At 41.4% G+C, this 26,919-nt stretch overlaps 1 protein-coding gene across 5 annotated transcripts; it reads right to left on the bottom strand.

Moving 5' to 3' along the window:
* Nucleotides 1-2,756: 2,756 nt before the first annotated feature.
* FMO4 (flavin containing dimethylaniline monoxygenase 4) lies at nucleotides 2,757-26,919 on the bottom strand. Of its 5 annotated transcripts, none has more exons than XM_045877465.1 (11): nucleotides 26,800-26,919; nucleotides 26,590-26,693; nucleotides 24,937-25,072; nucleotides 23,615-23,752; nucleotides 21,431-21,619; nucleotides 20,629-20,791; nucleotides 12,329-12,471; nucleotides 10,918-11,117; nucleotides 9,263-9,615; nucleotides 7,297-7,366; nucleotides 2,757-5,101 (listed from the first exon to the last, which is right to left on the bottom strand). In XM_045877465.1, exons 4-11 carry the CDS (start codon nucleotides 23,744-23,746, stop codon nucleotides 4,681-4,683), a joined length of 1,671 nt encoding a protein of 556 aa, XP_045733421.1. In that variant the 5' UTR covers nucleotides 23,747-23,752; nucleotides 24,937-25,072; nucleotides 26,590-26,693; nucleotides 26,800-26,919; the 3' UTR covers nucleotides 2,757-4,680. The 5 variants fall into 5 exon arrangements, with proteins under 5 accessions (XP_045733421.1, XP_064450402.1, XP_045733420.1 ...); XM_064594332.1 differs by having other exon boundaries at nucleotides 23,647-23,752; nucleotides 24,937-25,076; XM_045877464.1 differs by having other exon boundaries at nucleotides 24,937-25,076.

Here is a 26,919-nt window from a genome sequence, read left to right on the forward strand (position 1 = left end):
GGGAGAAGGACAAGCAGACTCCATGCTGAGTGTGGAGCCCAACATGGAGCTCGATCTCATGACCCTGAGATCATAACCTGAGCTAAAGCCAAGAGTTGGACACTTAACCAACTGAGCCACCCAGGTGCCTCTCAGTCAGCCTACTTTCTGTTCCTGCCTTCAAAGAGTGCACAATTGGAAGGATGCAAAGAAATAATCACAAGGAGTCTTTCTTGTCTGGGGATTTGTTATCTGAATCTCTCATGTTACAAGACTGTAGGAAAGTGAAATTGTCATAGTACAAAAATATTCACTAATAAATGTTTTCCTATTGCTCTTCATTTCCTTCCACTCTCTTTCCCCATCCATTCTACTTTGTCACATTTTCTCCTTATAGATATGCTAAATACAAAGCTTCCACCCACTATGTTGGAGAAGCGGGTCCCATCAGCCCCGTTTGGCCAGCTGAGATCAGGGTCAACTGGAGTGTGCACACAGAGCCCTGAGACTGGGAGCAGCCTTTCTGATAGCAGGCTGTGCATCGTCCCCTCTAGCAGCACACATGATGCGGGAGTGCTACATTTGCTGCTTTCCCCAGCTGCTCTGAGTTTTGAGCTGGACCTGCAGCTCAGACCCACAGAGCTTGCCATTGCTCACTATGGACAAGGGACTGTAGGCTTGCTGGTGGAGTTGGAATGGTGGATTACCAAGGTGGTGATGGTGGATGGGTTGTTGAGGGGGCAGGGAGTGGGTGGGGTTTTTCTGGTAGGTGTAACTCCCAACAGAGGCCTGAAATTCCTACCTTCACAGACAATAGCTAATTCTGTGCATTTGTGGCCGATGTGCCATTTTAGTGCACATCCAAGGTGCCTGCAGAGGGAATGCTCTTATTGAGCACACTCCTTCTACTAATTTGAGTTATGTCTTTATGTCTTCAAGATTTTATTTTTTAAGTTATCTTTATACCAACATGGGGCTTGAATTTACAACCCTGAGATCAAGAGTCAAATGCTCAACCCACTGAGCCAGCCAGGTGCCCAAATTTGAACTATGTCTTATTTTGAATTACTTGTTTTGCAAAAAGTTTGATTGGACTTGAATCTATTCTTATAATACAAAAACCTTTCAATGTTACATTTATCAACAAAAGAAAAGAAAGAATTGTTACGTTCTTTAGATAGTTCCACTGTTATGATTTTTTGAATGACTATAAAATGGTCTTACATTATTTTCACACCAGGCTGTGGCAACTTGAAGAGATTGTCCTTAAAAATATTAATTAGGAATTAAGCCCCTACCCCTTCTAGTTTATCCCAAGGTGGCATACATATAGCATGTTTTTTATGTGGAAAGTGTTACCATTTAAAATGATTTCCTTGCAGTGACTTTTTCATGACACATTTGTTTTTCGAGAACTGGGGTCATGGAATGTGATAAGCACAGGACTTAGAAGTCTATTCAAGGTGTAGAGAGGAGGTGTCCAGATTGGAGCTTCATCCATAAGCAAATCAAGGTGGTAAGAAGTGAATGGAGGAGTTCTCTCTCAAGGCAACTGGTGAGGCAGGCTGGGCATTAGGGTTGCATATGTTTGGCTTGAAATCTCTGTTCTGTCTCCTCCTCGCTCTGTGACTCAGGGAAAATTACTTAACTTCTCTGAGTTTGATTTCTCATCTAAAAATTAATACATGGGAAAAATCACAACATTACATCATGTAACGAGTAATAAAGACATTTTGGCTCTGCTTTCTCCTTCAAGAACTTGGGTACAGATGACTTAAATATGGCATTGCTGCAGTGGGGCAGTTTTAGTTGGATCTGAAGATTTGGAGTTAGGTGCCCCTTCTATTGGGTGATGTTGTTAGTAAAAACCTAGATGCATCAACAAGTTATGTCAAAAGGTCCACTCCTAATGGTTGAGAACGATTCCTCCTTGGCTGATGTTTACCTGTTGCATTCTGGAGAGTCCATCTGAGTAGCGCATGGGTAGTGTTGTGGTGGTGACAGCCATGGTAGTGGCAGTAGGTCTCAGGGATTTGGTGAGGGGTCACAAGGACAAAAGAGTGATCCTAGCTGGAAAGTGCTACCGGAGAATTTATGGAGACCCAAGGCCATGCTTTCTGATGAGGCAAGAGGGAAAAGAACTAGGCAACAGGTTTCAAATCCCTTAATTTAGAAAACTGAAAATATCCTCAGACTCCTCAGCTCTTAATAGTCAAATTACTGTGGGGGTGCCTGGGTGGCTCAGTTGGTTAAGCGATTGCCTTCGGCTCAGGTCATGATCCTGGAGTCCCTGGATCGAGTCCCGCATCGGGCTCCCTGCTCGGTGGGGAGCCTGCTTCTCCCTCTCCCACTCCCCGTTTGTGTTCCCTCTCTTGCTGTGTCTTTCTCTGTCAAATAAATAAATAAAATCTTTAAAAAAAAAGTCAAATTACTGTGTATCTAACACTCTATCCTGTCTCACTGTGCACTTTCTCTTCATTTTCCGGATGAAGGTACTGCGGCTCAGAGAGTCACGTGGCCAAGCCCTTACAGCTAGTGCAGAACTGGGATTATAATCCAGGTCAAATTCTAGAGTTAGTGTTTTCAACCAGTACACATGGCTCTCAGTTACTGTGTGGTTATATTTACTCCAATTGCCATATGGATTTCTTGCTGTTGGTGGACTACCCTTGTTCATTTGCATGGCTGAGGTAATCTGAGGAAATTTATCATGTTGGCAGGAGAAAGAATGTGGGTAGAAGAGCACAGACAAGAAATGTCAGCTGGCGAGGCCACTGTTAAATCAGCAATCATTTATTTAGCAGTACTTTGCATCAGGCAGTGTTTTAAATGAACAAGATATGGTTCCTCTCAGTAACTCACCATTTGTTAGGAGACAGATTCAAAAAGAATATTCCAGTTGATCCTTAAACAGTGCACCCCTGCACAGCCAAAAATCTGAATAACTTCTGATTTACCCCAAACTTAACAGTACAGTTATACTAATAACCTACTGCTCACCGGAAGCCTTACTGATAAACATAGTCAATTAACACGTATTTTGTGTGTTATTTGTACGATAGACTGTATTCTTATAATCAAGTCAGCTAGAGAAAAGAAAATGTTATTATGGAAATCATAAGGAAGAGAAAATACATTTACGGGACTCTACTGTAGTCACTGAGAAAAAAAATCCACGCATAAATAGACCCATTCCATTCAAACCCGTGATGTTCGAGGATCAACTATATGCTACAGTGAGAAAGGGCAATGACAAAGCAGTGAAGGCTTCAGGGAAGGCTTCACAGAGGGAGATACTTGAGTGTCTCTCGAAAGACAGTTGGAGTTGGAGTTCCCAGCGGAGGCAAGAGCTTGCGCCAAAGTGAGGAGGTATGGCACAGTTCAGGGGTTGGTAGTATTGGTTGGGAGGTTTGAAGTGAGGCTGGGGGTTTCTGGAGATCGGGCAAATGGGCTCAGATCACAAAGGGTCTCCTTTTCCAGGCTAAGGAATTTGGACCATTATCTCTGATCAAAGAGACATTTTCAGGGATTTTAAACTGGAAAGCAATATGTCTGCACTGGATCCTTTTCATATGCTCTCCATTGTCTGCTCAGTCTGTACTTTCAAAGGCTGACCTCCATGGATGACATCAGTCCGTGTGTTAGTTTCCTAGGATTGCCAAAACGAAGTGTCCCAAGTGGGTTATTCGTTCACAGTTTTGGAGGCTAAAAGTCTGGAATCGAGGTGTCAGCAGGGTTGGTTTCCTCTGGAGTTTCTGAGGGAGAATCTGTTCATGCCTCTCCCCTGGCTGCCAGTGTTTGTTTGCTGGGTGATTCTTGTAGGTCCATCACTCTAACCTCTGCCTGTCTTCACATGCCATTTTCTACCATGTCTCTGTCTGTCTTCTCCTTTTATAAGGACACCTGTCATATGGGATCTAGCTTATCTTGCTCCAGCATGAGCTCATCTTAAATTGATTACATTTGCAAAGATCCTATTTCCAAATAAGGTATAGGTACCAGGGGTTAGAACTTGAATATATCTTTTTGAAGGGACATGATTCAATCTACAATAGTCGGCAACCTTGCCCTTTGAGTTTTGGTTGGGTTAGGCCATTGGGGAGCATGGACAGGGGATGAGAGGGAGGGAAGAAAATAAAGTTAGAGAATTTATTCCCAAGCTCTGTACTTTGGGGTTACCACAGACAGCCTTCCTCTGTCATCTGAAGGTCATAACTCTTGAGAGGTGGCCCTCTTCACAAAGAAGTCTCTCTCTCATTCATAATTGTTTTCTCCTCTTGCCTCATTAGGCCTAGGAGTGGTAAAAATACCTCATTGTTACCAGTCTGGGAGTATTTTATTATCCCTAGGATTTCCCTACATTCTGCTCAAACCTTTTGTAATCACCTCCATATTAAAATGTCCACAAATTACCTAATTTGAGTGTCATCTTATTCCTATCAAGATCTTGATGGAAACAGTGACAATATTTTTATTTTAGAACAGTTGCTTAGGTAGCAGAGTAGAATATGGATGGAAAAGGAGGCAAGAAAGGAGGCACTGAGACCAAAGAGGAAGACAGTATAATAATTCAGATAAGAGATGACTGGACCTGAACTTGGATGATAGCAGTTAAGATGGAAAGGAGAGGAGGAATGCACAAAATATTTGGAGATAGAATTAATGTGGCTAGGGACAGCTTTTATAATGAATCATTCATCCTCACCAAATACTTATTAGATAAGGGGAAATTCTATCCTGTAGATTATCTGGCGCCGATTTCAAAAAAAACGAAGATTTACAGATCAGTAGAAGAGAGGCAAGGAGGATAGGTGCCCCCCAAACTTTTAAATAATGTGACATGGAGGCAGGCTTGGTGGAATCGGGAATGATTCGAGTTTTTAAGGGTTTCAGCGTCCTGTCCCACTGGGTCAGGATGGCGTTTCTGGCTCCATCCCATTTTCCAGGGCCCATGAGGCGGTACTGGTAAGGAGTACAGGGTCCAAAGAAAACTTCCCAAGCTAGCCTGGGATCCTTGAGGAACAGAAGAGGGATACTGGGCTTTGCGCCTATGCATGCAGCAAGGTCATCCAGGTACAGAATGAACTCAAGTTTGTCTTCACTGGTGTCTTTCATCACACCCCTGAGAGGAAAAAAGATGGATCATTTTTCATTTTCAAGTTATAAGTCATCCCTCCTCCCACCATTTTGTTTCTTTTTATCGGAGTCAAACCATGTTTGGGAATGTGTTTCTATGTTGCAAAGAAAAAAAATGAGAGGAGTTTATCTACAAAGGGTATTTGTGAGGGTAATTAATTTTGTTAAAGGGAATGGTAAAAGGAGGCAATTGGGAGAGGAGCTCCAGATAATGGTTTAGGTTCTTGAATTTGATATGAGGGTAAAAATCTGGTCAGTCCAAATACAACAGTTGAATGAATGAACATGATCAGAAAGCATCACATATATGGCCACCTAAATTATTTTTATTGATGTTAATTGTGGGCCATCTGTGGTGTACCAGCTCTGAACATGACACAGATATGAGTGTAATGTATATGAAAGCTTTATTCCTACCTATTTCTGCTGTTAGTAAACTTTCGTAATGTCCCAATGTCATTCATTCACTCATTCATTCATTTATTCTTTCAATAAATAAATATTAAGTGTCCATCACGTGACAGGCATCATCCTAGGTGCTAGGGGTCCAGCAGTGAATAAAACAAAGGCCTTGTCGTCAAAGCACTTACATTCTAGTGAGGAAATTAACAGGCTATAGAAACCCCCAGACGGGGCACCTGGGTGACTCAGTCGGTTAAGCGTCCGCCTTTGGCTCAGGTCATGATCTCAGGGTCTTGGGATCGAGCTCTGAGTTGGGCTCCCTGCTTAGCAGGGAGTCTGCTTGTCCCTCTCCCTCTGCTCCTCCCCCCGCTTGTGCTCTCTCTCTCTCTCACTCACTCTCTCTCAAATAAATAAAATCTTAAAAAAGTATTGAGAACTCCCCCAGCCAAATAGATACATAATGAATCAGGTGGTAATAGGTATTATTAATAAATATAAAGGCAGCTGGGGGGAAGATGCAATGAAGGGACTGGCTGCCGCCGTATTTATACAGTGTTGTGAGAGAAGGCTTCTCAATTATGAGGTGATATTTGACAGAGTGAGCCTGTAGCTATCTGGTGGGGAGAACATTCCAGGCAGAGGGAATATAAGTGCAAAAGGGCTGTGCTTGGCATGTTTGTGGACCAGGGAGGAGGCTGGAGTGACTGGAGCAGTATGGGCGAGGTGGGAGGACAGGAGGCAGTGAGGGTGCAGAGCTAGCTGGTTGCTCCGGAGGGCTGCAGAGTTGCAGGGAAGTTTCTGGGAGTGAAATGGGAAGCAATCAGAGCGTCTTGAACAGAAGAACAGCGTGGTGTTGCTCACTCCTGCTGTGGTGTCAAGATCTGACTGTAGAACAGAGTGGAAGCAGGGAGACCAGAGCAGGGGTGACAGCAAGTGTCCTGGTGAGAGATGACAGTGACCTGGTCGGGGGTGGCAGAATGAACAGTGACCAGTTCATTCTGTACCTGGATGACCTTGCTGCATGCATAGGTGCAAAGCCCAGGGATAGCTGGAAGGGTCTGGATTCTGGATTTATTCAAAGGTAGGCGCTGACAGTATTTGCTAACATGGGGTCTGAGAGAAAAAGAGGAGGAAAGGATCACTCTAGGGTTTTAGACGGACCAACTGGAATGAGTAGTGAGTGACGAAGAAGGGGAGAGAAGTCTCACAGCAACCCATGGGCAAGATGGGTGGGGCAGTGATGGGGGTCGAGAGTTGGTATTTAGACATATTCAAATTGAGATACCCAAGTGGTATGGGAGCGATGACTATATGAAGGCATTTAAAGCCCCAGGCCTGGAAGAGGCCTCCTAGGAGTGAGTGTTAATGGAAGTGAGAAGAGGTCTGAGGGTTAAGGTCCGGGTTCACCAGTCTTTAGGCGTGAGGAGGAGGAGGTACCAGTAAATGCAGGGAAAGAGCATCCTGAGAGGCAGGAGGACAAAGACACAGTGGAGTTCTGGGGGTCAAGGGAACCCACCATTGCCATCTGCTGGGGGTCAGGCTCTCTGCTCTGCTGAGGTGATGTGGTTGGTGCCCCCACTGATACATCTAAGGCCACAAATCCAGTTGGTGGAAGAGTTAAGATTAAAAACATATTCTTCTGACCCTAGTGCAGTGATATCCAACCTGCTGTAGCACTTCTCTAGGAATGGCTCTTATACTGAGGATGTGTGTGTGTGTGTGTGAGGAAATATATCGGTAGGTTCTGCTGGAACAAGCTGCATGTCATGCATGTCATACCTTTCTATGAGTTGTTCCTTTTTAGTAGCCTCAGCCATCAGTTTTTGGGATGGAGGTATCTTACAGAGTCCTGTGAGAAAAATTGGAAACACATTAACATCACATGTATTTTCCTTTGAGTTCTCCTCCTCCTCATTTCTGGCCCCCCACTGCTCTATCCTTAGGACATGTAACAGTCAAAGCTTAGCCTGGAATTAGAGGTAATCTCTGGAGGCAAAGTCCTCCTCCAAACCCACTTAACTAGGGTCATCTACTGCCAGAATTATGATGGACAGCCATGGCCCAGCCCTCAGCCTGCATGGGCCCACTGGTCATCAGCACCTGCTCCAGCTCATTTATCTGCTCACACATCACATATATTCATATATAATATTATTTGTATTATATGGTTTGTATATGCCTGTTTGTATTTATATGTGTGTGTGAAAGCCATTCGTTGGTTAAATGGAAATACTAACATTTGACCTCATTTTTATAACGCTGCTTTGACATGTCTTCACTTTCGTCACACCAGGAGCCTCAAGCGTGGAAGCGCCTGATGGTCTCTCGGCCTCACAAAGCTCTGACTGCTTGAGTGGTGGTGAGGATGTGCTCCGTTTCAGCCTCTCACCTACACAGTCCCAGGGCGTGGGCTCTGCTCTTCTGGCTAGGAGCCAAGTGCTGACTCCAGAGGGTGGGGTTACTGGGTACTTGAGCTAGGTCTGACTTCACTCTGTAGTGTACTTGTCACCAGCATCACTTTATCCTGTAAAAAGTGGGCAAGACTTTACTTGGTGTTTCCCGGATCGTCCCCGGAGGCTCTCTGGAGAAGCATGTAATTACTCCTGGGGTGTGATCTAACCGAGTTTCATTTTGTCAGCTCTATCATTCTGATAGGCATTTTTGACCTCATTATAAAACACTTATAAAAACCCCACCACGTACTTAAGAATCTTTTGTGGTTTTAATATAATCAGATAATGCTGTGAAAGCACTTTAATTGGCCTTAAAGAAATAAAAATTTGTGATCGCTTAATGGAACTGTGTGGATTTGATGTCTATTACATTTGAACAGTGTGAAAGAAGTTGATACTCCTTAGTACTGCATTATATCCTATTTATAAATTATTGGTGATTGTTTTTATCCACTAAGGACACATATCTGCTAAAGGATAGCTGGTTGGCGAAATTGTGATTGTTGTTTATATTTAAAAAGTCATACAAGTGCAATTGTTTAAAATGCTCACTAATCTAAAACTTGCCCTGCTTTAACGAGGTATGATAATAACAGCTGTCAATTTATAGCCTTCACTGTGTGCCAAGAAGGGTGGTGAGTGCTTGGCGGACGTCCATCCTACAAAATCCTTGTGAAAGAGGTTTCATTATCCCCACTGTACAGATGAAATGGCTGAGATTCGGAGAGGTCCTCACAAAGATAATGAGTTTTAGAGTTAGGATCAGACCCCGGTAGCCCTGACCCCATCACTTGTGCTCTTACAGTGAAAACGGACAATTTGGTGTCCAGTGTCTAAAAAATTTTTTACAGGCATTTCTTAAAGGTTACCATCTCCCCAGAACTCAACTTTATCACACAGTGTGCATTATTCCAATAACTTTCTTTGGAAGCGGCACAAAATTCTACTTCTAGAAATAAATGATAAGATTTAGAAGCAAATAAACTAGACTAGACTAGAGTAGAAGAGAATAGAGGATCCTGAAGCTTCAATAATTTCAGTTAATCTGAGAAATGTGATATCTTGTCCAAATTTATTCCATCCACAGAATCAAAACCTTTTCCCCACTCTTATCACGTTAGCGATATAAGCACATCCATGGTAATATTACCCATATATGAAGTTAAGTATCCATTAAACTCTTTTGATATTTTATGTTACTTTAGCTCATATCTGTTCCATTTGGGCTAAATCACAAAGCACTAATTTGAAGACTCAGTTGATCACGTAGGGCTTTAAATAGAGTCAAGTACCTTTGAATACTCTTGTGGCCCAGCGTGCTTGGAGCTCTGTGCTCGCTAAGATGGATCCTTTAAGGCTGACGAGGCCAATGATAGCTAGTGTTGTTCTCTCTAGGTTTGAAGGAAAGACCTGTTTGTACAGGAATATCTTCTTTGTACAAAGGCTTTTAAGAGGTTCTTCAAGAAAGGGAAAAGAAAATGTGTATCCTGTAGCGAAGATCACAATATCGATGTTTTCTTCCACTGTTCCATCTTCAAAGAGAGCAGAGGTTTCTGTAAATTCCTTCAAGCTGGTTTTCATGGTGACTGTCCCACAAAGGATACAGGTTGGCAGTTCGTCATTCACAATGAATTTTGATTTTTTCCTTTGACACAGAAGAGAAAATTATTCATTGTAGTTATATCTGTGAGATACTTGAGCAAACTATTTATTTGGTCAGTTCAAGGAAACTATCTGCCAAGCCAAGGGAGTGAATTTACCAATGTCGAGTTTAAAGTTTCCTATCCAACTTACTGTTGCAATAACACGTTTTGTGTTCCTACTTCCAGTAGAAGGCATGTGGACAATGTTTAAACCTATTCTTTCCTGCTTGGGGTTTAAAATTCTCTTGAAGTTAATTTCTGGAGCAATGCTTTTCTTGAAGCGTCAGGATCGGGTATGCAACAATCCATTTAATAATCAGTTTTGGGTCTCACCTCACCCAGGCCTCAAAGGATTGACATTAGGCAAAGAGGAAGTTACCAAGAAACTTTTTGAATAAAAATAAAAATCTGAATCGATTTATGCTGATAAATATTTTCGTTGTGAACATCATTCTATCTAATCACAACAGACATAATGTCTTTGTAAAATTGACATATCTGGGTACCCGGGTGGCTCAGTTGGTTAAGCGACTGACTCTTGATTTTGGTTCAGGTCATGGTCTCAGGGTCATATGGTCAACCCCACATGGGGCTCTGCGCTGGGTGTCGAGGCTACTGGGAATTCTCTCTCTCCCTTGGCCCCTTTCTCCCTTCCCCGGTCACACATGTGCACACATTCTCTCTTTCTCACTCTCTCTCTCTAAAAAAAAAAAAGACAAATTATCCATTGCCATTAATTTTCTTTATAAGTTGAGAGCTGTCTTACCAAAGAAAAATATTTGGGTCAAGCATAAAATAAAAGTCACATTTAATGACCTTATATTCATTTCAAAGGCTTTCTTTCTCTTGCCATGTGCAACTTTATACAGATATATATTAAAATATGTAATTCTAGGAATTCCTGTTGGAAATGTATCATCTAATCATTCAGCCAGAGATTTATTAAAAGTTATTTATTAAAAGTTAGCTGGCCATCTGTACTTATGATGCTGCAAATATTCCATTTGTAGATGGCAGCATTCCAAGATTCCTCAAAGCCAATTTTAATTTCCTGATTTTCAAGCTCGAAATGTAAAGTTTTTATCCTACGTTTTCTCCTAGCTTAATGAATTACTTACTACTTTTGTTACCAGAGAATATTCCCATTTCAAGGACTGCTGTGGTACCTGATGGACATTGTCTTAATTAAGGAGCTAAGCTCAGAACAGAATAAACAAAGCAGCATGATAATTATTGAAGATTTTGAGTTCTGAATAAAGCAGAATGAAAAATAATTTTCCCATTAAATAAAAAAATTTAAGTACCCCTTTGTAATACTTAATCCATAATTCTCATGGTTAAATCTTTTATTCAATTCCCTCTCTTGAATCCAGTTTAGTACACACGAGGGCAGAACTTGTGCAATAAAATTAAGGTATCTTCTTGTAATCACCATAGTAAGTGGGTAGCCCCCAACTGAAGAGCGGTGGAGAACCCAGGCACCAGTTCTGGTACTGAGAAGTACCTAAAAAGTAAGGAAGGATAAATATATATACATCATTTTGTAGTATTTTTCCTTGGTGTATTTCGAATGTTGTTATAACATCTGTCCTTTTTTAAAATTTTATTTCCAGTTAGTTAACATACAGTGTTATATTAGTTTCAGGTGTACAATATAGTGATTCAACAATTCCATACATCACCCAGTGCTCATCACCACAGGGGCACTCCTTAATCCCCATCAGCTATCTCACCCATCCCCTCAACCACCTCCCCTCTGGGAACCATCAGTTTGTTCTTTATAGTTAAGAGTCTGTTTCTTGATTTGTCTCTCTTTCTCTCTCTTATTTTTTTTCCCTTTGCTTGTTTGTTTTGTTTCTTAAATTCTACATATGAGTGAAATCATTGGGTATTTGTCTTTTCCTGACTGACTCCATTTTGCTTATGAGCATTATACTTTCTAGCTCCATCTATACTGTTGCAAATGGCAAGATTTCATTCATAACATCTGTTCTTAACTGGTAAATTTGTACATAGATCTATAAATGACTGTTTCTGTTGTTGCCGTTGTTTTTGTAAATCACTTTTATCTGATCTATATATCTGTTAAGTATTTTTATCATATTCACTATAAAAAATTATAGGACTAGTAGATGCACTATTCATCTGGCAGGTTTTTTTTTACATCTAAATAATACAGAATTTAAAGCGATGTTTTGAAAAAGCTATTTTAACTGAGTTAAATAAAAATCTATTCTTTCCAAATCGAATCATTGTCCTATAATTTATGTTAAAGTGGAACAGATTTCTAATTTGTGAATCTACGCTTGGACATTCTAAAATCATTACAGACACTTCGTGGGCAGAGTAAAGGTTGCTTTTATTTTAAAAACAAGCATGGTCAGAAAACAACTTCCCTTTTCTATGTTTCTATGGGGGTTTCGCCAGAATTGCAAAGGGAGAGCGTAAAAGAAAGATAATTGGTCTGGGTGGAATCGTTTGTCCATTTGATCTTGTTTCTGAAACAGTGCCTCTGAAGGATGCCTAGTGGTCTGACATCCATACAATTTCCTAGACCCCTCTTGGAGATGGTTCAATCCGGTCACGTGTCGATTTGTTGCACTCATGCTGTGTCCACATGATTTAGCCATTGCCACTGTGTTTTATAATTGTCATACCTCTCTCTGGCCACCAGAAATGATGGTAGGGTGAGGGTGTGGATTCACCCAGGTGTACCTGAGCTGCCGTTCGACTCAGCTCCACTGCCACGTCCCCTGCAGTGTTCCCAAGACCGATCACTAACACGCGCTTGCCTTGAAAGCCTTCTGGGCTCTTGTACTCCTGACTGTGCAGGATCTGGCCTTTAAATTTATGAATACCTGAGGGGAAGGAGGGATCAGAAAATCAGAAGTATCTGAAGCTGTAATTCCCTAGGAGGCAGGCATGGGGTCTGTAGGAAGAGGGAAGTTCCAGAAATATGTCAGCCTTTTGCTCCTGCTGCTAATTGCAGGAAGTAGAAGCAGCACATCATCTCCCTCTCCACTGGATTCTGCGAGCCCAGATAGAGATTTAGTACAACCTGCAGGAGATTGACAAGTACAGGAGAATTTGTATTCCACATGAGTGCTCCCTTTGAAAGCAATTACTTGGGGAAATCAAGCTCACTGCAGACAACAACAAACCTTTCATGCATGACCCTGAACATCGTTAAGCAAGAAATAGACTGCATTTTACCCAAAAGATATAGTCTATGAGAATATGGTTTGTGTACATAACATATTTACAGATTGAATTTTAGTTCAATTACAATTTTCCACAAAAGAAATTTTGTGGCAAGTTCTTTTGTACATAAAGTAATTATTTTTGTGGTTTAAGCTTGTTACTTATACTTAATGTAATTTTACTTTATTATATGCTTAATGCTTTATTATACCGTGCGCTTGTTTATACTCTTTTCTTACATTATTTATATTTGTGTTACTGACCACCTTTCAAGTTCCTAACACTCTGTTAATAGAAGTATCACTATTATGGTATTTATGTATATGAGAAGGGTTCTCAAATATTTCTTCTCTTGATTTATTTTTGGTGACTATCTCCTTGGCATCTATAAAAGACATAAGCCATGGATTCATATAAATGAAGCCTGGTAGTAACAGAAGAAGTAGAGGTGTTTCCAGTGGCGGCTGCAGCCACGGGAATTATGAGGTGGCAGAAGGAATAAGAGTGATGGGGGCAGTGACCGTCAGACCCACAGATGGGTGAGACAAAGCTCTGACAATGAATCTGAAAGGGAAGCTCTGCAGTTCAGAGGGTTTGACAGCTTTGCACCTCAATACTTCAAGTATTTCTGAAATTTTAAAATAAAAAGATGAAACTAGGGGTGCCTGGTTGGTGCTGTTGGTTAAGCGCCCAACTCTTGGTTTCAGTGCAGGTGGTGGTCTCAGGGTTGTGATCTCAGGGTCATGAGATCGAGCCCGCAGCAGGCTCTGCACTCAGTGGGGAGTCTAAGACTCTCTCTCCCTGTCTCTCTGTTCCTTCCCCCACTCTCTCTCTCTAAAACAAATAGACATAGGGGTGCTTGGGTGGCTCAGTCAGTTAAGCGTCTGCCTTCAGCTCAGGTCATGATCCCAGAGTCCTGGGATTGAGTCCCGCATCAGGCTCCCTGCTCGGCGGGGAGCCTGCGTCTCCCTTTGCCTGGGGCTCCCCCTGCTTGTGCTTGCTCTCTCTCTCTGACAAATAAATAAGTAAATAAGTAAATAAATAAATAAATAAAATCTTAAAAAATAAAATAGAAATAAATCTAAAAAATAAAAAGATGAAACTGTCTCCCAGAATCTATCATTCTCCTATCATATATTGATTGATTGATTGATTTACTTAATAACATTTATTGCACAGGTAATATGTGTAACACAATATTTTAATTGGATTCTTTGCCTCCTAAGGCCCCCCAAGCTGGAAACTGAATACAATGCTGGCCGTATTCCAAGGGACGCATTAAACCCACTGTGCAGGATTTGCAAAGAATGTGTATGCAGACCCGTTTTGGCAGGTGAGAATTCCACCACTGAACCACCCATGCTGCAGACCCGTTTTGGGATCCCTAGCACCTCACTCACTTTTGGGGATTGGAGTTGAAGTGGCCAGGAGCTGGAAATTGGAGAATTTCAGGAATGAACTTAAAGTGCTGTGACGTTTTCTGTCCCCTGGACATGGGGGCACGTTTGAGGGGCTGCAAGGAGACCACTGTGAGACCTTGACCCTTGGAGTCTCTGAAGCCTGGGGCCTGGTGTTTGACCCAAGCTTGACAGGCTGTGGCTACAGCTGCTTGCAAGGGGAGCTGGCTGCCCTGGTAGCAAGTTTTTCCTCCCCCAGCTCAACATCAGTCTTACAACTACTTGTGAAAGATCCATGGTGATTAGTGAAAAGCAGAAAAGGCATCTTTTTTTTTTTTTTAGAATCTTCTGAAGATTTTATTTTTTTAAAATTTTATTTATTTGTCAAAGAGAGAGCACAAGCTGGGGGGGAGATGCATAGGGAGAAGTAGGCTCTCCGCCGAGCAGGACTCGATCCCAGGACCTCAAGATCATGACCTGAGTTGAAGGCAGATGCTTAACTGACTGAGTCACCCAGGTGCCCCAGCAGAAAAGGCATCTTAAAAAGAGTAAACCTTGGCCAGATGTCAGAGGGGTTTTGACAGCATTTGAAATCATTACCCAAACAGTTGTAGCTCTCTTGCATTCTGGTCTAAGTAAAGATTGACAGAAATTCTGGTATTTATTCCCAAACTGTTCAGATTTTGGCCAGGGCTTTGTCTTCCAATGCCTTGTCATTTCCTTGAGGAAATTGTGTGATGACTTGATGTTATTTTTTTGGATTGCTGTCATGTTTGAAATATTTACTCTACCACTGAAGGAGTACAGGACATGCTACCCAAAATGTGCCACTTTGATATATTTATTATTTTCAAGTGAAGGATCTTGAAAAACAGCAAAGGCAGGGAGAGGCTTTCTCTGAACTCCCCTCATCTGCCTTGGAAAGGACTCCTATGGTCATAAATCTCTTCCCTGGCAGTTTCATCAACCAGGGAAGATCGGTTCTTATATCACAGAAGAGGACCGTAGAAGTCTATACCCAGACAAACGTCACAAATGATCGTATCTCCCATCCACTCTTCTAAGAGCCCATTCATCTTTCTAGAAACATTTGCTCTCCCCTGGATGGCCTACATCCCCTCCCCTTTCCCTATGAAGATGGTATATAAACACTCAAATCTCACAGCTTTTTTTTGGTATTCATTATTTTCCTATGGTGCCCCCACATTAGTATTAAAAATTAATAAATCTGTATACCTTTCTCCCTTCTAATCTGCCTATCAAACTGAGGAGGGTAGACGGAAAGTCTTTTCTCCCTTACAAAACAGAGCTGTGCATTTCAGCATACATATATGCAGAATGGGGGTCTTTTTTTTTTTTTTTTGACAATTCACCTGTAGTTTTTTTTTTTTAAGATTTTATTTATTTGACAGAGAGATAGCGAGAGCAGGAACACAAGCAAGGGGAGTGGGAGAGGGAGAAGCAGGCTTCCCGTGGAGCAGGGAGCCCGATGCGGGGCTCGATCCTAGGACCCTGGGATCATGACCTGAGCCGAAGGCAGAAGCTTAACCGACTGAGCCACCCAGGCGCCCCACCCATATTTTTTTTTTTACAGAAAAAAGGCAACGTCAGCCAGGACACATGTATGTACATCCTCCTTTTTCTAAACCAGAGCAATAAGAAACTTTAACATTAATAACTTCTAAACTCAGGCAGATGGAACTTCAATTTAATGTTTCATCTGAATGGAGTGGGGGTCGTTTTAGAAAGAAAGAGATTATAATCTTTTCCCTCAGAATAAATTGAGGGCAGGGAATCCTTAATAGATCCAAAGGACATTTTGTATTGCAGTTCTAATAACACTTATAGAGTGATTACATGGATTTTTCTCACAATAACCCTTTGAAGTCTATACTATTTTTACACATCTTACATATGTGGAAACAGATTTGTAGGGATTATGTGATTTTTGTGACATCACACTTGTCAATGAATAGAGAGCTGGGAACTTACTTCAATTAATTAATTAACAATTAATTAATTTGTAAGTAGGTTCCACATGCAACGTGGGGTTTGAACTTGTGACCCTGAGATCAAGAGTTGCACAGTCCACTGACTGAGCCAGCCAGGTGCCCTGAGAGCTGGGAATTTATCTATCTATCTATCTATCTATCTATCTATCTATCTATCTATCTATCTATCTATCTATCATCTATCATCTATCTATCATCTATCATCTATCTATCTATCAAGATTTTATTTATTTATTTGACAGAATGAGAGACGGCAAGAGGGGGAACACAAGCGGGGCTCCATCCCAGGACCCTGGGATCACGACCTGAGCCGAAGGCAGACGCTTAACGACTGAGCCACCCAGGAGCCCCGAGCTGGGAATTTAAATGCAAGTACTTTGATGCAAGATCCTGGACTTTTAACGTCCGTGTTATGCTCCAGTACCCTCCCCTGTTTCTTCCAGTATCATTCTGTCATGGCTTTGTGCACGGTAAATTGCATTGTTGTTACTCAAAGAATGAATTCATGTTACAGTTTAGCAGGAAGTTACCTTTTACAAAAAAATCTTAATGAATTGTGCTCAGCCAGGTGCTTCCACAGTTATTCTCTCAAGTCAGATTTGCAGCAATCCTCCTGGAGGGGGTAGTTATTCATCCTTGTCTTACAGGTAAATCCATTAGTGCTTAGAAAGGTTAAGTGATTGGCTTAAGGCCATATAATTAATAAGTACCAGAGACAGGATTTAAATTCCAGTTTTATGACTCCAATTTTGTGCTACCTTTCAAGCTATTTTTTTTCCCCTCAAATGACTTAAGTGATTGAGTTTGCCCTGGAAATAGAAAATAATTATCTTTAACTTGGCACCAGTAATTTTTTTTCCATTTCTTTTTCTGCAAAAGAGTGGGTAGAATTCTTTCATGCCAACACCCATAAGTTCCACTGAGCTGTTCTAGGTCCTGTTCTAGGTCCTGTGCTAGGCACTCCATGGCTAGCAGCTGATTTCATCCTCAAGCAACCCTAGGAAAAAGGTGCTATGAGTACTTCATTTTACAGGTGGAGAAATAGGGACTTAGGACACAGGATTTGCCCAGGTGCCAATAAACGTCAGAGGCACAACTTGAACTTAACCACATGGTAACCACAGGGCGAGGCTGCCTCTACTCGGACTATGGAAATGATTCTTAACCTTTAGTTTCCATCAGAATCACATTGCTGGGGAAACATTAGGATTCCAGGGTCCCAATTTCGGAGGTTCTTATTCTGTAAATACCACATTAACTTGCTTTTAAAATAAGCACCTCAGGTCTTGGTGGTTGTTGGGAAACACTGTGCTGAGGTCAAAGCCTACATCTATCATTAAACTAGTTCTTTTCCTTCAGGCTGTTTTCATAAAAGACTGTTGGGTAACTGACTTCATTCAGTAAGCACATATTAAACATATACTATTGTCACGGAAAATTACTTCAAGGTTCAGCTTTCATTTTTACTGTATTTTCCTTTTTCTATTTGACATCCGTGTATGGGGATGGGGACAGGGAGAGGAGAACTGGGGACTACTGAGCACTTCTGGAGTGCCATCCCCTCACTTTGGGGAAGTCTAATGCAATATAATAAATGCATCATTTGATGCCAAGGAAATGCAACATTTAGGGGAGAGAAGTTTTCAGACAACTGGGCAATTTAACACAGAAACATCAAAATCTTAATTTTTTTTTACAGAAATCTTTCTGAAGGGTATTATATATTTTATGTACTAAAACTAGAACATACTGATAATTCAAGGTCATCCTTATAACCTTCGATTATTACATTGTCCTCTTATACAGTGACACCCTCAGGGTCTGCCGAGGGGCATGGGGCTTAGTCTGTCTTGTCACTAATTATCTCTGGAACGCTTTGCTGCTGTGGTTTGTTCATCTTGTATTTATCGCCCTAAGGTTATGTGTTAGGAAATGCACTTGAATTCCATTTATCATGCTCACAAAGTTTAAAGAGATTTATTAATAATTGATCAAACACAATTAGGCATTCACATCACTCATCTATAACTAACGATCACACTTGATATGTGGTCAGAGAGTCACTCTTACACACCTTTTGTGTGTGGGAGAGGGATGCAGAACTCGTGTCTGCGTTACCCGCCCAGGGGTTCCCACCTGGGATACAGGAGGAGCTCGAACTCTGGGGTGGGATGGCTGCCGAGGCGGGAGTTATAACAGAGGGGTGGATAGTTCTTAGTCTGGGGGAATCACATGGCTCTTAGGAAGCAGCTCCTTCTGAACAGTTCTCAAAGGGTTCATACCAGTTCCCAGTAGGTCATGAGTCACAGCGCTGGTAGCTAACGTTGATGGAGTGCTCCTATGTGCTCTGTCCTCCGCTGAGTGTTTTACATGGATGATCTCATTGAATTCTCTATGAAATGGAGTCATTGGGTGAAGTTTACCCAAGATTCTGCAATTAGAACCGGGATGTGCTCCAGGCTGCTGACTTTAGGATTTTGTTCATAACTAGTGTGCTAAAGGTCACTTATCATCAAGGGTCATTGCCCTGAGGGAACTGGAGCAGATCAGACCTCCTTAGAAAACTTCCACTGTGTCCACTCACCAGGATTCCTCATTCTGGGAAGAAGACAGAGGAAACTGGGGTATCTGTCCTGGTGTCCCGCTGTCACAAATCCTTCTAGAGTCTGGTCGTAAACTTAGACCTCCTGAGGAGGATTGCTGAAATCTGTATGTGTGGATTTCTTCCTTTTCCATAATCTGGGCTTTGGGGCAAAAGAGAAGGGCACACCAATACTTCTAATGCAATCATTTCTTCCCCAGAGATCATTAAGGTATAGAGAAACGTTTGCTCTCGAAATGATCTCAAACTACCTTGCGATTCTATTATATGTTTGCCCAGTCTCTTTCCTTGGAACCAACTCTTCCAGATTATACACTTTTAAACTGCCACAAGGATCCTCACCGCTCAGTACTTGCCTGATCTTCTGCAATAGCATCTTTTAGTCAGAGTCTAAGTGAACTGAGGGTAAGCCAAGCCAAACCTGACAAGACACTACATTCCAAAAACATCAATTATTTGACACTTGTAACACATCTCCCCGTAGAAACTTCTTTCTAAAAGGTGCTTCTATATTTCTTTAGTCCAGTGCCATTGTGTTTTTAGCCCACAGGCTTGCTGCAAGTCTGAAGTCCAACCACCATTTATACAATTGCTTCTTCGCAAAATTATGCGCCGAAGTCTCACTTGATCCCTAAAACATTCGTTTAAAGTGGGATAGTTTGTTAATTTGAGATTACGTTGATAAGATTTACAAACATTTTGGTTTTTTTGTTTTATTGGCCCAGGTGTGCAAGTTTTATTCTTCACACTCTTCCTTAAACGTTCTTTCAATTCCTTAATGAAGTTTCCAAACTTCACTTACTCAATTGCCTTTAAAGCCACTTATAAGTGACAGAAGAAGAGTAGCTGTACTACATTTTAATAATCCTCATTTGATCTCAAAAGATGGAGATCTGCCAATCATCAGTATAGCTGCCTCTTGAACAACAATGGGCTTGAACTATGTGGGGACACTTACACATGGATTTTTCTCAGTAAATACCATACAGTACTATAAATGTATTTTCTCTTCCTTATGGTCTTCTTGGTAACACTTTCTTTTCTCTCGCTTACTTTGTTGTAAGAATATGGTATATAATATATAACATACAAAATATGGGTTAATCAACTGTTTATATTATTAATAAGGCTTCCAGTCAACTGTAGGCCATTAGTAGTTAAGTTTTTTGGGGAGAGTCAAAAGTTATACGGGGATTTTTGACTATGCAGGGGGTCAGCATCCCTAACCCCTGGGATGTTCAAAGGCCAACTGTACATTTCAAAAAATGTGCTGTTGGAGTCAAAAGCGTTTCCAAAAGGAATTTCTAAAACTCCTTTGTGGTGACAGCCTTGGTATAAGAGATGTGTGGATTATTATTGTGGTGACTGTTTTGAAGGATGAAACTATTTCTTTGGATGTATAATTGCTGCTCTGTTTCTTAAAAACAAATCTGTCAAGTTTCTTTATACTCTCACTTCCTTTAAGTTACTGAATTACAGATCACTCCTGATTCAAATGACCTGTAATTCAATGACAAAATTCAAAAGCTCGCATTTTTTTTTTATGACACCTCAGCCTTATGTGATCATTGAACTTGAATCAGACAGGCATGATAAACTTCAGTAATGGCAGCATTTATATTGATAAGTAAATAAGAAGACACCTACATAGTGCTTTATACCTTTCAAAGATCTGTACATATTATTTCTTAGGGTGAACACAGAGTCGTCTCTAATCATTAGGAATTATTTCCAATTCAAAAAATGACTTTCTTCAAGGAGAACCCAGAAGAGTAGACATGGTCTCAGGTAGAAATGACTCACCAGGAAAGGACTCCAAAGGTAAATGGGGATTCAGGTAATGTCCGGTGCAAACCATGACAGCATCAAAGACAGCTCGTTCCTGCTTCCCCTCGGTCTCTGTGACAACATCCCATTGACCGGTTTCAGAGAAGTCTGGACGCTTCGTTATACTGCACACCGTGGTCTGAAAGTGGCAGACAAACACTCACTTTCTGTCAATCACCTTGGGACCTCATGAAATGGCTGGTATGGTAACCATGTTTGTTATTCCATGTGGGCCAAACCTGTCTCAGGGTAAGAGGTCTGTCAATATTGGTTTATCTTCCTGATAAAGAAATTAAGTAACCTGTACAAAGTCTCAAAAGCTGTCCTAGTGCAGGACCCAAAACATCTGCATGCCTTCACTGGAAGGAAGAAACACTTAGTTCTTATTCCCAGTGAGGAGATGAGTTACAATACCGAATGCATTGGGAAAATGTAGGAAGAGTTTTGGCTCATTATAATTTCTGTGGTTCAGATTCCTAGTCATTTCTTCCCAGCAGGTTTCATGAACAAAATTCATTTTTCCTTTCGTCTCAAGAAAAAAATTTCTAAATCGCATCCCAAATAAGAATTTGGATTCAGAAGAGGACTCAGAAAAGTCGGTATCTTAATGATTTATTTGAGTAAAACATGAGAAATGGGAGAAGTGAGGAGCCTTTATTATCTACCTTATTCAGATAGAGATAAAATCAGGAATAAATTTACTTAGGATCTCCTTTCCATTAGATTGCTGAATGGGCAGCCCCCATTCATTAACCTTCCATAGCCCAAGTTGTCTTACCCTAAACCGAATGTATTTCAGAAGGTCAAAGTGCTCAGCAAATTCTTTGAGATAGTCCCAAAATTTTCCTTGGTTCATGAAATTGGGATAATCTTCTTGGAAGGGGAAGTCACTATAACATGACATTTCTTTGCAGACATTTGTCATTAATGATCTGTAGACCCTGGTCATCCCATCTTTAGAAGTTTCCTGTGGTGAAACATAGTTAGCTTGATGGGGTGGGGGAGGCAGGAAGAAAAAAGATTCCATTTGTAATTCCAAAGAGTTCCAGGAAAACAGCATTGGATCTCCATGTTATAGTTGTCAGAAATCATTGGTGAGATTGGAATTATTAAACACAGTATCCTTCTCAAACTACAAAGAAATTAACAAAATTTAGCAGGCCTCTCCAAGACTAACATTGCCATTCAGTGATTCCATGAACATGGGGCCTACGGTCTGACTTGCTTATTTTTTTCTTCTTTTTTTTTTGCCATCCTCAATCTCTCCACTCATGAGGACTTCTTCCTCTTGCCTTTGCTCACAGAACTGCTCACTGATTTTTGTATTTATTGTCTAGGTATATTTTCTTTTTCTTGTTTTTAGATTTATTTATTTATTTTAGAGAGAGAGAGCACATATACAAGTTGGGGGGAGGAGCAGAGGGGGAGAGAGAGAATCTCAAGCAGACTCTGCACTGAATGTGGAACCCAATATGGGGCCTGATCCCATGACCCTAAGATCATGACCTGAGCCAAAATGAAGAGTTGGACGCTTAACTGACTGAGCCACCCAAGTCACCCATCATGTATATTTTCAGTCACTTTCTCTTTATTGGCTCCTTCCCATCAGCACTTATACTGAAGACTCTAATTTTATTTTATTTTATTTTTTTAAGATTTTATTTATTTATCTGACAGAGAGAGAGAGAGCACAAGTAGAGGGAGTGGCAGAGGGAGAGGGAGAAGCAGGCGTCCCGCGGAGCAGGGAGCCCGATGAGGGGCTCGATCCTAGGACCCTGGGATCATGACCAGAGCCAAAATCGAGAGTCAAACGCTTAACTAAGCCACCCAGACACTCTTATTTTCTTTTTCTTTTTTTTTAATAACTCAAAATTATTTTCTAAAATTTATCTGTATTACTTTAGAGTGGGGGAAGAAAACCAAATCAACCGTGGGGTCAAATAGCAGAAGGTACAAAAACCAGACCCAGTGTTTTCTTTCCACATTGACATTTGGTGGCTCAATCAGGGTCACAGTACACCAGAAGAAGCTTTTTCCCCTAGCACACTATAATCCTAGGGTTGTGACCATACCTGCTTACATACATTTGCTATTTCTGTTTTCTTCACCATGTATCAAGGACTGGCCCATGCCACCTTCTCCATGAAGGCTTCCCTCATACCAGTTTGAAGTACTCTCCTCCACCATGAGCTCCCACTGAACGTTGCTTTTCAATTACTACTGAAACATCCAGTACTTAGGCCGCCTATCTTCTGACACTTTATACTCCACCAATGGGACGGATCCCTAGGTCCCTGCTGAAGATCCTGCTACTCCCAGTTACCAGGACCAATCCTGGTCCAAGGCAGGTGGTATTTAGCCACTTCCAGCCCTTACTTCTATTGCTCAAGTCACCTAACAGCTGGCCTAGCCCTACGTGTAACCCCCCCAGGATGCACATTCCACTCCTTAGAAGGATTGATCAGTGCCTTGGCTCTTTTTATTGTGATAATGTGAAAGCTACCCAACCGCCTACCCCAACCTTTCAGGGTCTGGATTCTTGCTTCACTCTTGCCAATTCTCTTCCCAAAGACCTGAATAATCCTGTGGGCTGGAGCTCCACTCCCTGATGCCAACTTCCATCCTTCCAGAAGCGTCATCTGCTCCATATTCACAAATGCCATTCAGCCTAACCTATGAGACACTGTTGCTTTGTCTCAGAATGTCCATGGTCTAGAAATCACTGTAACTTCCAATACTATGTTTGTGTATCAGACTTAACTCTTCCTTCCTCCCTCTTCCAACTGCCCCTGCCCTGCCAAGTCTCTAAGTTCATCACTATGCTGCACACAAGCCTGTGGTGTTGCAGTGAGCTGCTTTTTTAGGTGATCATCAAGGTAGGCTGAAGCCACCATGCATGAACAGGGACAAAGCAGACCGCCAGATTATGACTGATGGAGGTGGGAGGGTACAAACTACGCACAGTAAACTTCCATAGTCCCCCGATGTCATTACTTCTCTCAAAGCAGGTGGGCTCCAGGTCCTCATCTAAGCAGCACTTGATGGAGGACAGGCCACTCACACCAGCTCCAATCACTGCAACTCGCCTGGCCATGGTACTCTGTTGGGGCAAAGTTGGGCTGAGCTTCTTTATATGACAAGACTGGAAGGAACCTCCTGTCATAGAACTCAACTCTTATAGTGGTATACACACCCTCTTTGAGCTGAGACAGATTCACATTTTGGTTAAAAATGAAATCAGACTCTGGAAATCAGAGTGTTTGGTTTAAATCTTAGTGTCACTTACTAATAGTGTGACCTTGGACTAGCTGTTTGTCTTCTCTGGGCCTCGGTTTTCTATTGAGTACAATGGGAATGGAAATAATAATAATAATAATATCTTAAATATTTGTTATGAAATGAAATGATTGATATGTTGGAAGGATTGTAGAAGTGTGTCTCCTACATAGTAAGTGCTCATTTAAATTTAGTTCTTATTATTAATTAGTATAGTTAGGACCTTGATCCCCTTGAGACTTTATTTATTTTTGTTTAATTTTTAAACATGTTTTGTTATTAGTAGTAGTGTTTAAGTAGGCTCCATGCCCAACGTTGGGCTGGAACTCATGACCCTAAGATTAAGAGTCGCATGCTCTACTGACTGAGCCAGCCAGGTGCCCCTTGGGACTCTAGATCCCCTCAGTATTAAAAGGGCCCTTTGCTACCACCTAGTCCCTCTGGACCCTAGGAACTGCAGCTAGCAAAAATGTTAGTTTTATTCAAAGCATCTAGAGTCCTGAAGAATAGCTGGCCATGGGTCATCTCCTGCCATACAACAAAGATATTCCATGAGTTAAGGGCGGGCCTTAATCTTGCACAGAGGCAAGACAGACTGACCATAATTTAGAAGAAAGCCCCCAAAGAAAGTTATATGGGACATTCTAGATGAGGTCTTATAGAAATGTGGAAGCCCATGTTTGTCAGTAGAGACTGGAGGAAGTATGTGTCCCAGGGATTTATAGCCAGTTTTTCTTGGTATTATAATCTGGATTTCTGCAAACATCGATATAGCTTTTGTATTGACAGATGGGTTAACCACTCAGTTAATCCCAGCAAATTGGCTATGTTGAAGAATTGTCTGAGTTTTAAATGAAGTGACATTACTTATACAAAAGTGCCTACCACCAAATATTTATCAGTGTTCATTCCCTAATTGTCTCCCTCTTTCCCTCTCTTTCTCCTAGAAAAGACAGCTCACAAAGACAAAATTAATCAGCAAGTTTGGAAATAAATAGGCATATATACCTGTGGGTTCCTTTGGGTTGAGGAGTCGGATTTCTAGACAGCTTTTAATCAGAAATGAATGGCCTCCGCCAATAAAAACACTGGAATTTCCAGGCCACTAGGTAGAAGCCTGAAGTTGGTCCATCTCAGTTGTGCTCTGTCTTTGCAGTAATAACACAAAAGAAATTGTTGCTTAATTGAACTGGTAAAGTGCAAAATGGGCTACAGTGAATAGACTGGCAGCAAACTGATTCATTCAACAACGCACCCTGGGTATCTCTAAGTGCAGTTACTGAGTCAAGTGTGAGGGACCCAAAGATGAAGACCCGATGACTAAATAATAGTACTAAATAGACCCAGTGACTGTCCACAAGGAGACGCCACCATATGGAGAGATGTGGACACACATGATATCACATGGTACGTTCCTGTAATAGCAGCGTGCTCTGGGTACAGACGTTTGCAGCACTGTTGGGCTGTTTAACTCTGCCTGGAGGCCTAGTTAGAGACGCTGAGTGGGCTGTGTTTTTCTGGGGTGAAAACACCTTGTCCTTTACAGACCAACTTAAGAGACTGTTCAGGCCGCAAAAACAAACTGGGAATTTATGTCTCTTAAAATTACACAACACTTGCAGATTACAAATCTCCGAGTGAGGGCAGTGATTTAAAAAACAGGCTTCGAATCACTGAGGGAAGTTGGTGAGTGAATTGGAAATGGGCAGATGTGGGTTCTAGTTCTCCCTCCGCCTCTAACCAGCTGTATACATTTAAACAATATCTTTATTTCCCTGTGAGATTGTTCCCACATTTGTAAAACAGAGGTTTCTAGTAGTTTTCCCCTTTTCCCTTCCAGCCCAAGAGAATTGTTTTTATGTCTGAATGACAAGTATTTGGTACCAAAATAGGTGTGAATTGAAAGGTAGGAGAGATACTGCAGGCTTGAAGGATGGGGGGGGGAAACAGTGGGGGTGGAGGCTGGGGGCTGGGTAGGGTGAAGACATAAGGTGTGTGTAAGCTCTTTGTAAACTAGAAAGGGTGCTATGAATGGAAGGTCCTCTGTAGCTCAAATGTTGCTTATAATGAGTTCCTTGGTAGAGATGAGCCCTAAACTATTGAACTGGCTTTTGAATGACATGAAAACCCCATCCCAAACCTGCCAGACCAGAAAATGTAGGAATCATTTTCGAGACATGGAGAGATTTGGGTGATTTGCAAATCATGCGGTGGATTATGATTTATTTGAATCTCATCTGTTTATATTTCTTATCATCACCTACCAATGCCCTTACATTGTTATAGAATTTCCTAATACCAAACTGTGGAGGATTTTATGTTTCCCAATGCCTGGCACTACCAGCTCATCCATCAGATGAAATCAGAGGTGAGAAGAGAATTATAGAAAGTCCCATGATTCTATGATTCCAACCAACACCTTTCTTTCAATGGTTTCTCCCTACAACCTAACTTTGTTTCCTTACAATGCTCCTTTGCTTTCTGACTTTCTCCTTAATTTAACCCTAATCAAGAGGCTCCTGAAGAAGAGAATCACATACATTTCTAAGGAATGCACTTACCAAGGAGAATATTCATCCGCTGCAAAAGCAGTTTCTGGAAACAGCTCCCCATTAAAAAAAAAAAAGACAACAGCAAAGAAGAATAATCCAGGACACTTACCTTGTTGGCACAGAGCAGATACTCTGACAAATTATTTCTCAAAGCAAATAGACAAAGACAGTGTTTGCCTTAAATTATTTTTTTCGAAACTCAAAGTCTTTGTTCTAAAAGGAAAACAAAGGAAAGCTGACTTTGATCAAGTGGTCTCAGTGAAACAAAACCATTTGCCTTCCCAGTCATCCTGGTGACAGCAGAAAGTGTCCCACTCACCGAGGATAAAAAGTTGTGTAGGACAAGAGCTGGATACTTCCGTGATCTCAGGGGAGGGCTAAATGACGAGTTACAATACTGGCTTTGGAATCAAAGAACATAACTACTTCTGCCCCTTTT

Source organism: Mirounga angustirostris, unplaced genomic scaffold (assembly GCF_029215605.1).
Source record: "Mirounga angustirostris isolate CCGP_5_RB_7025 unplaced genomic scaffold, mMirAng1.0.hap1 SCAF_6, whole genome shotgun sequence".
NCBI classification, from domain to species: domain Eukaryota; kingdom Metazoa; phylum Chordata; class Mammalia; order Carnivora; family Phocidae; genus Mirounga; species Mirounga angustirostris.

Bases quoted from the DNA above. Each gene is read 5' to 3' on its own strand.
- FMO4 (XM_045877465.1), bottom strand. From the start codon at position 23,746: ATGGCCAGGCGAGTTGCAGTGATTGGAGCTGGTGTGAGTGGCCTGTCC. The intron at 12,472-20,628 runs GTGAGTCATTTC...CCTTCCCCTCAG, and splicing joins ACCTTTGGAGTCCTTTCCTG to GTATTCATAAATTTAAAGGC. The intron at 9,616-10,917 runs GTACTTAAATTT...TCTGTGTCAAAG, and splicing joins GGATTAAGTATTACAAAGGG to GAAAAAATCAAAATTCATTG.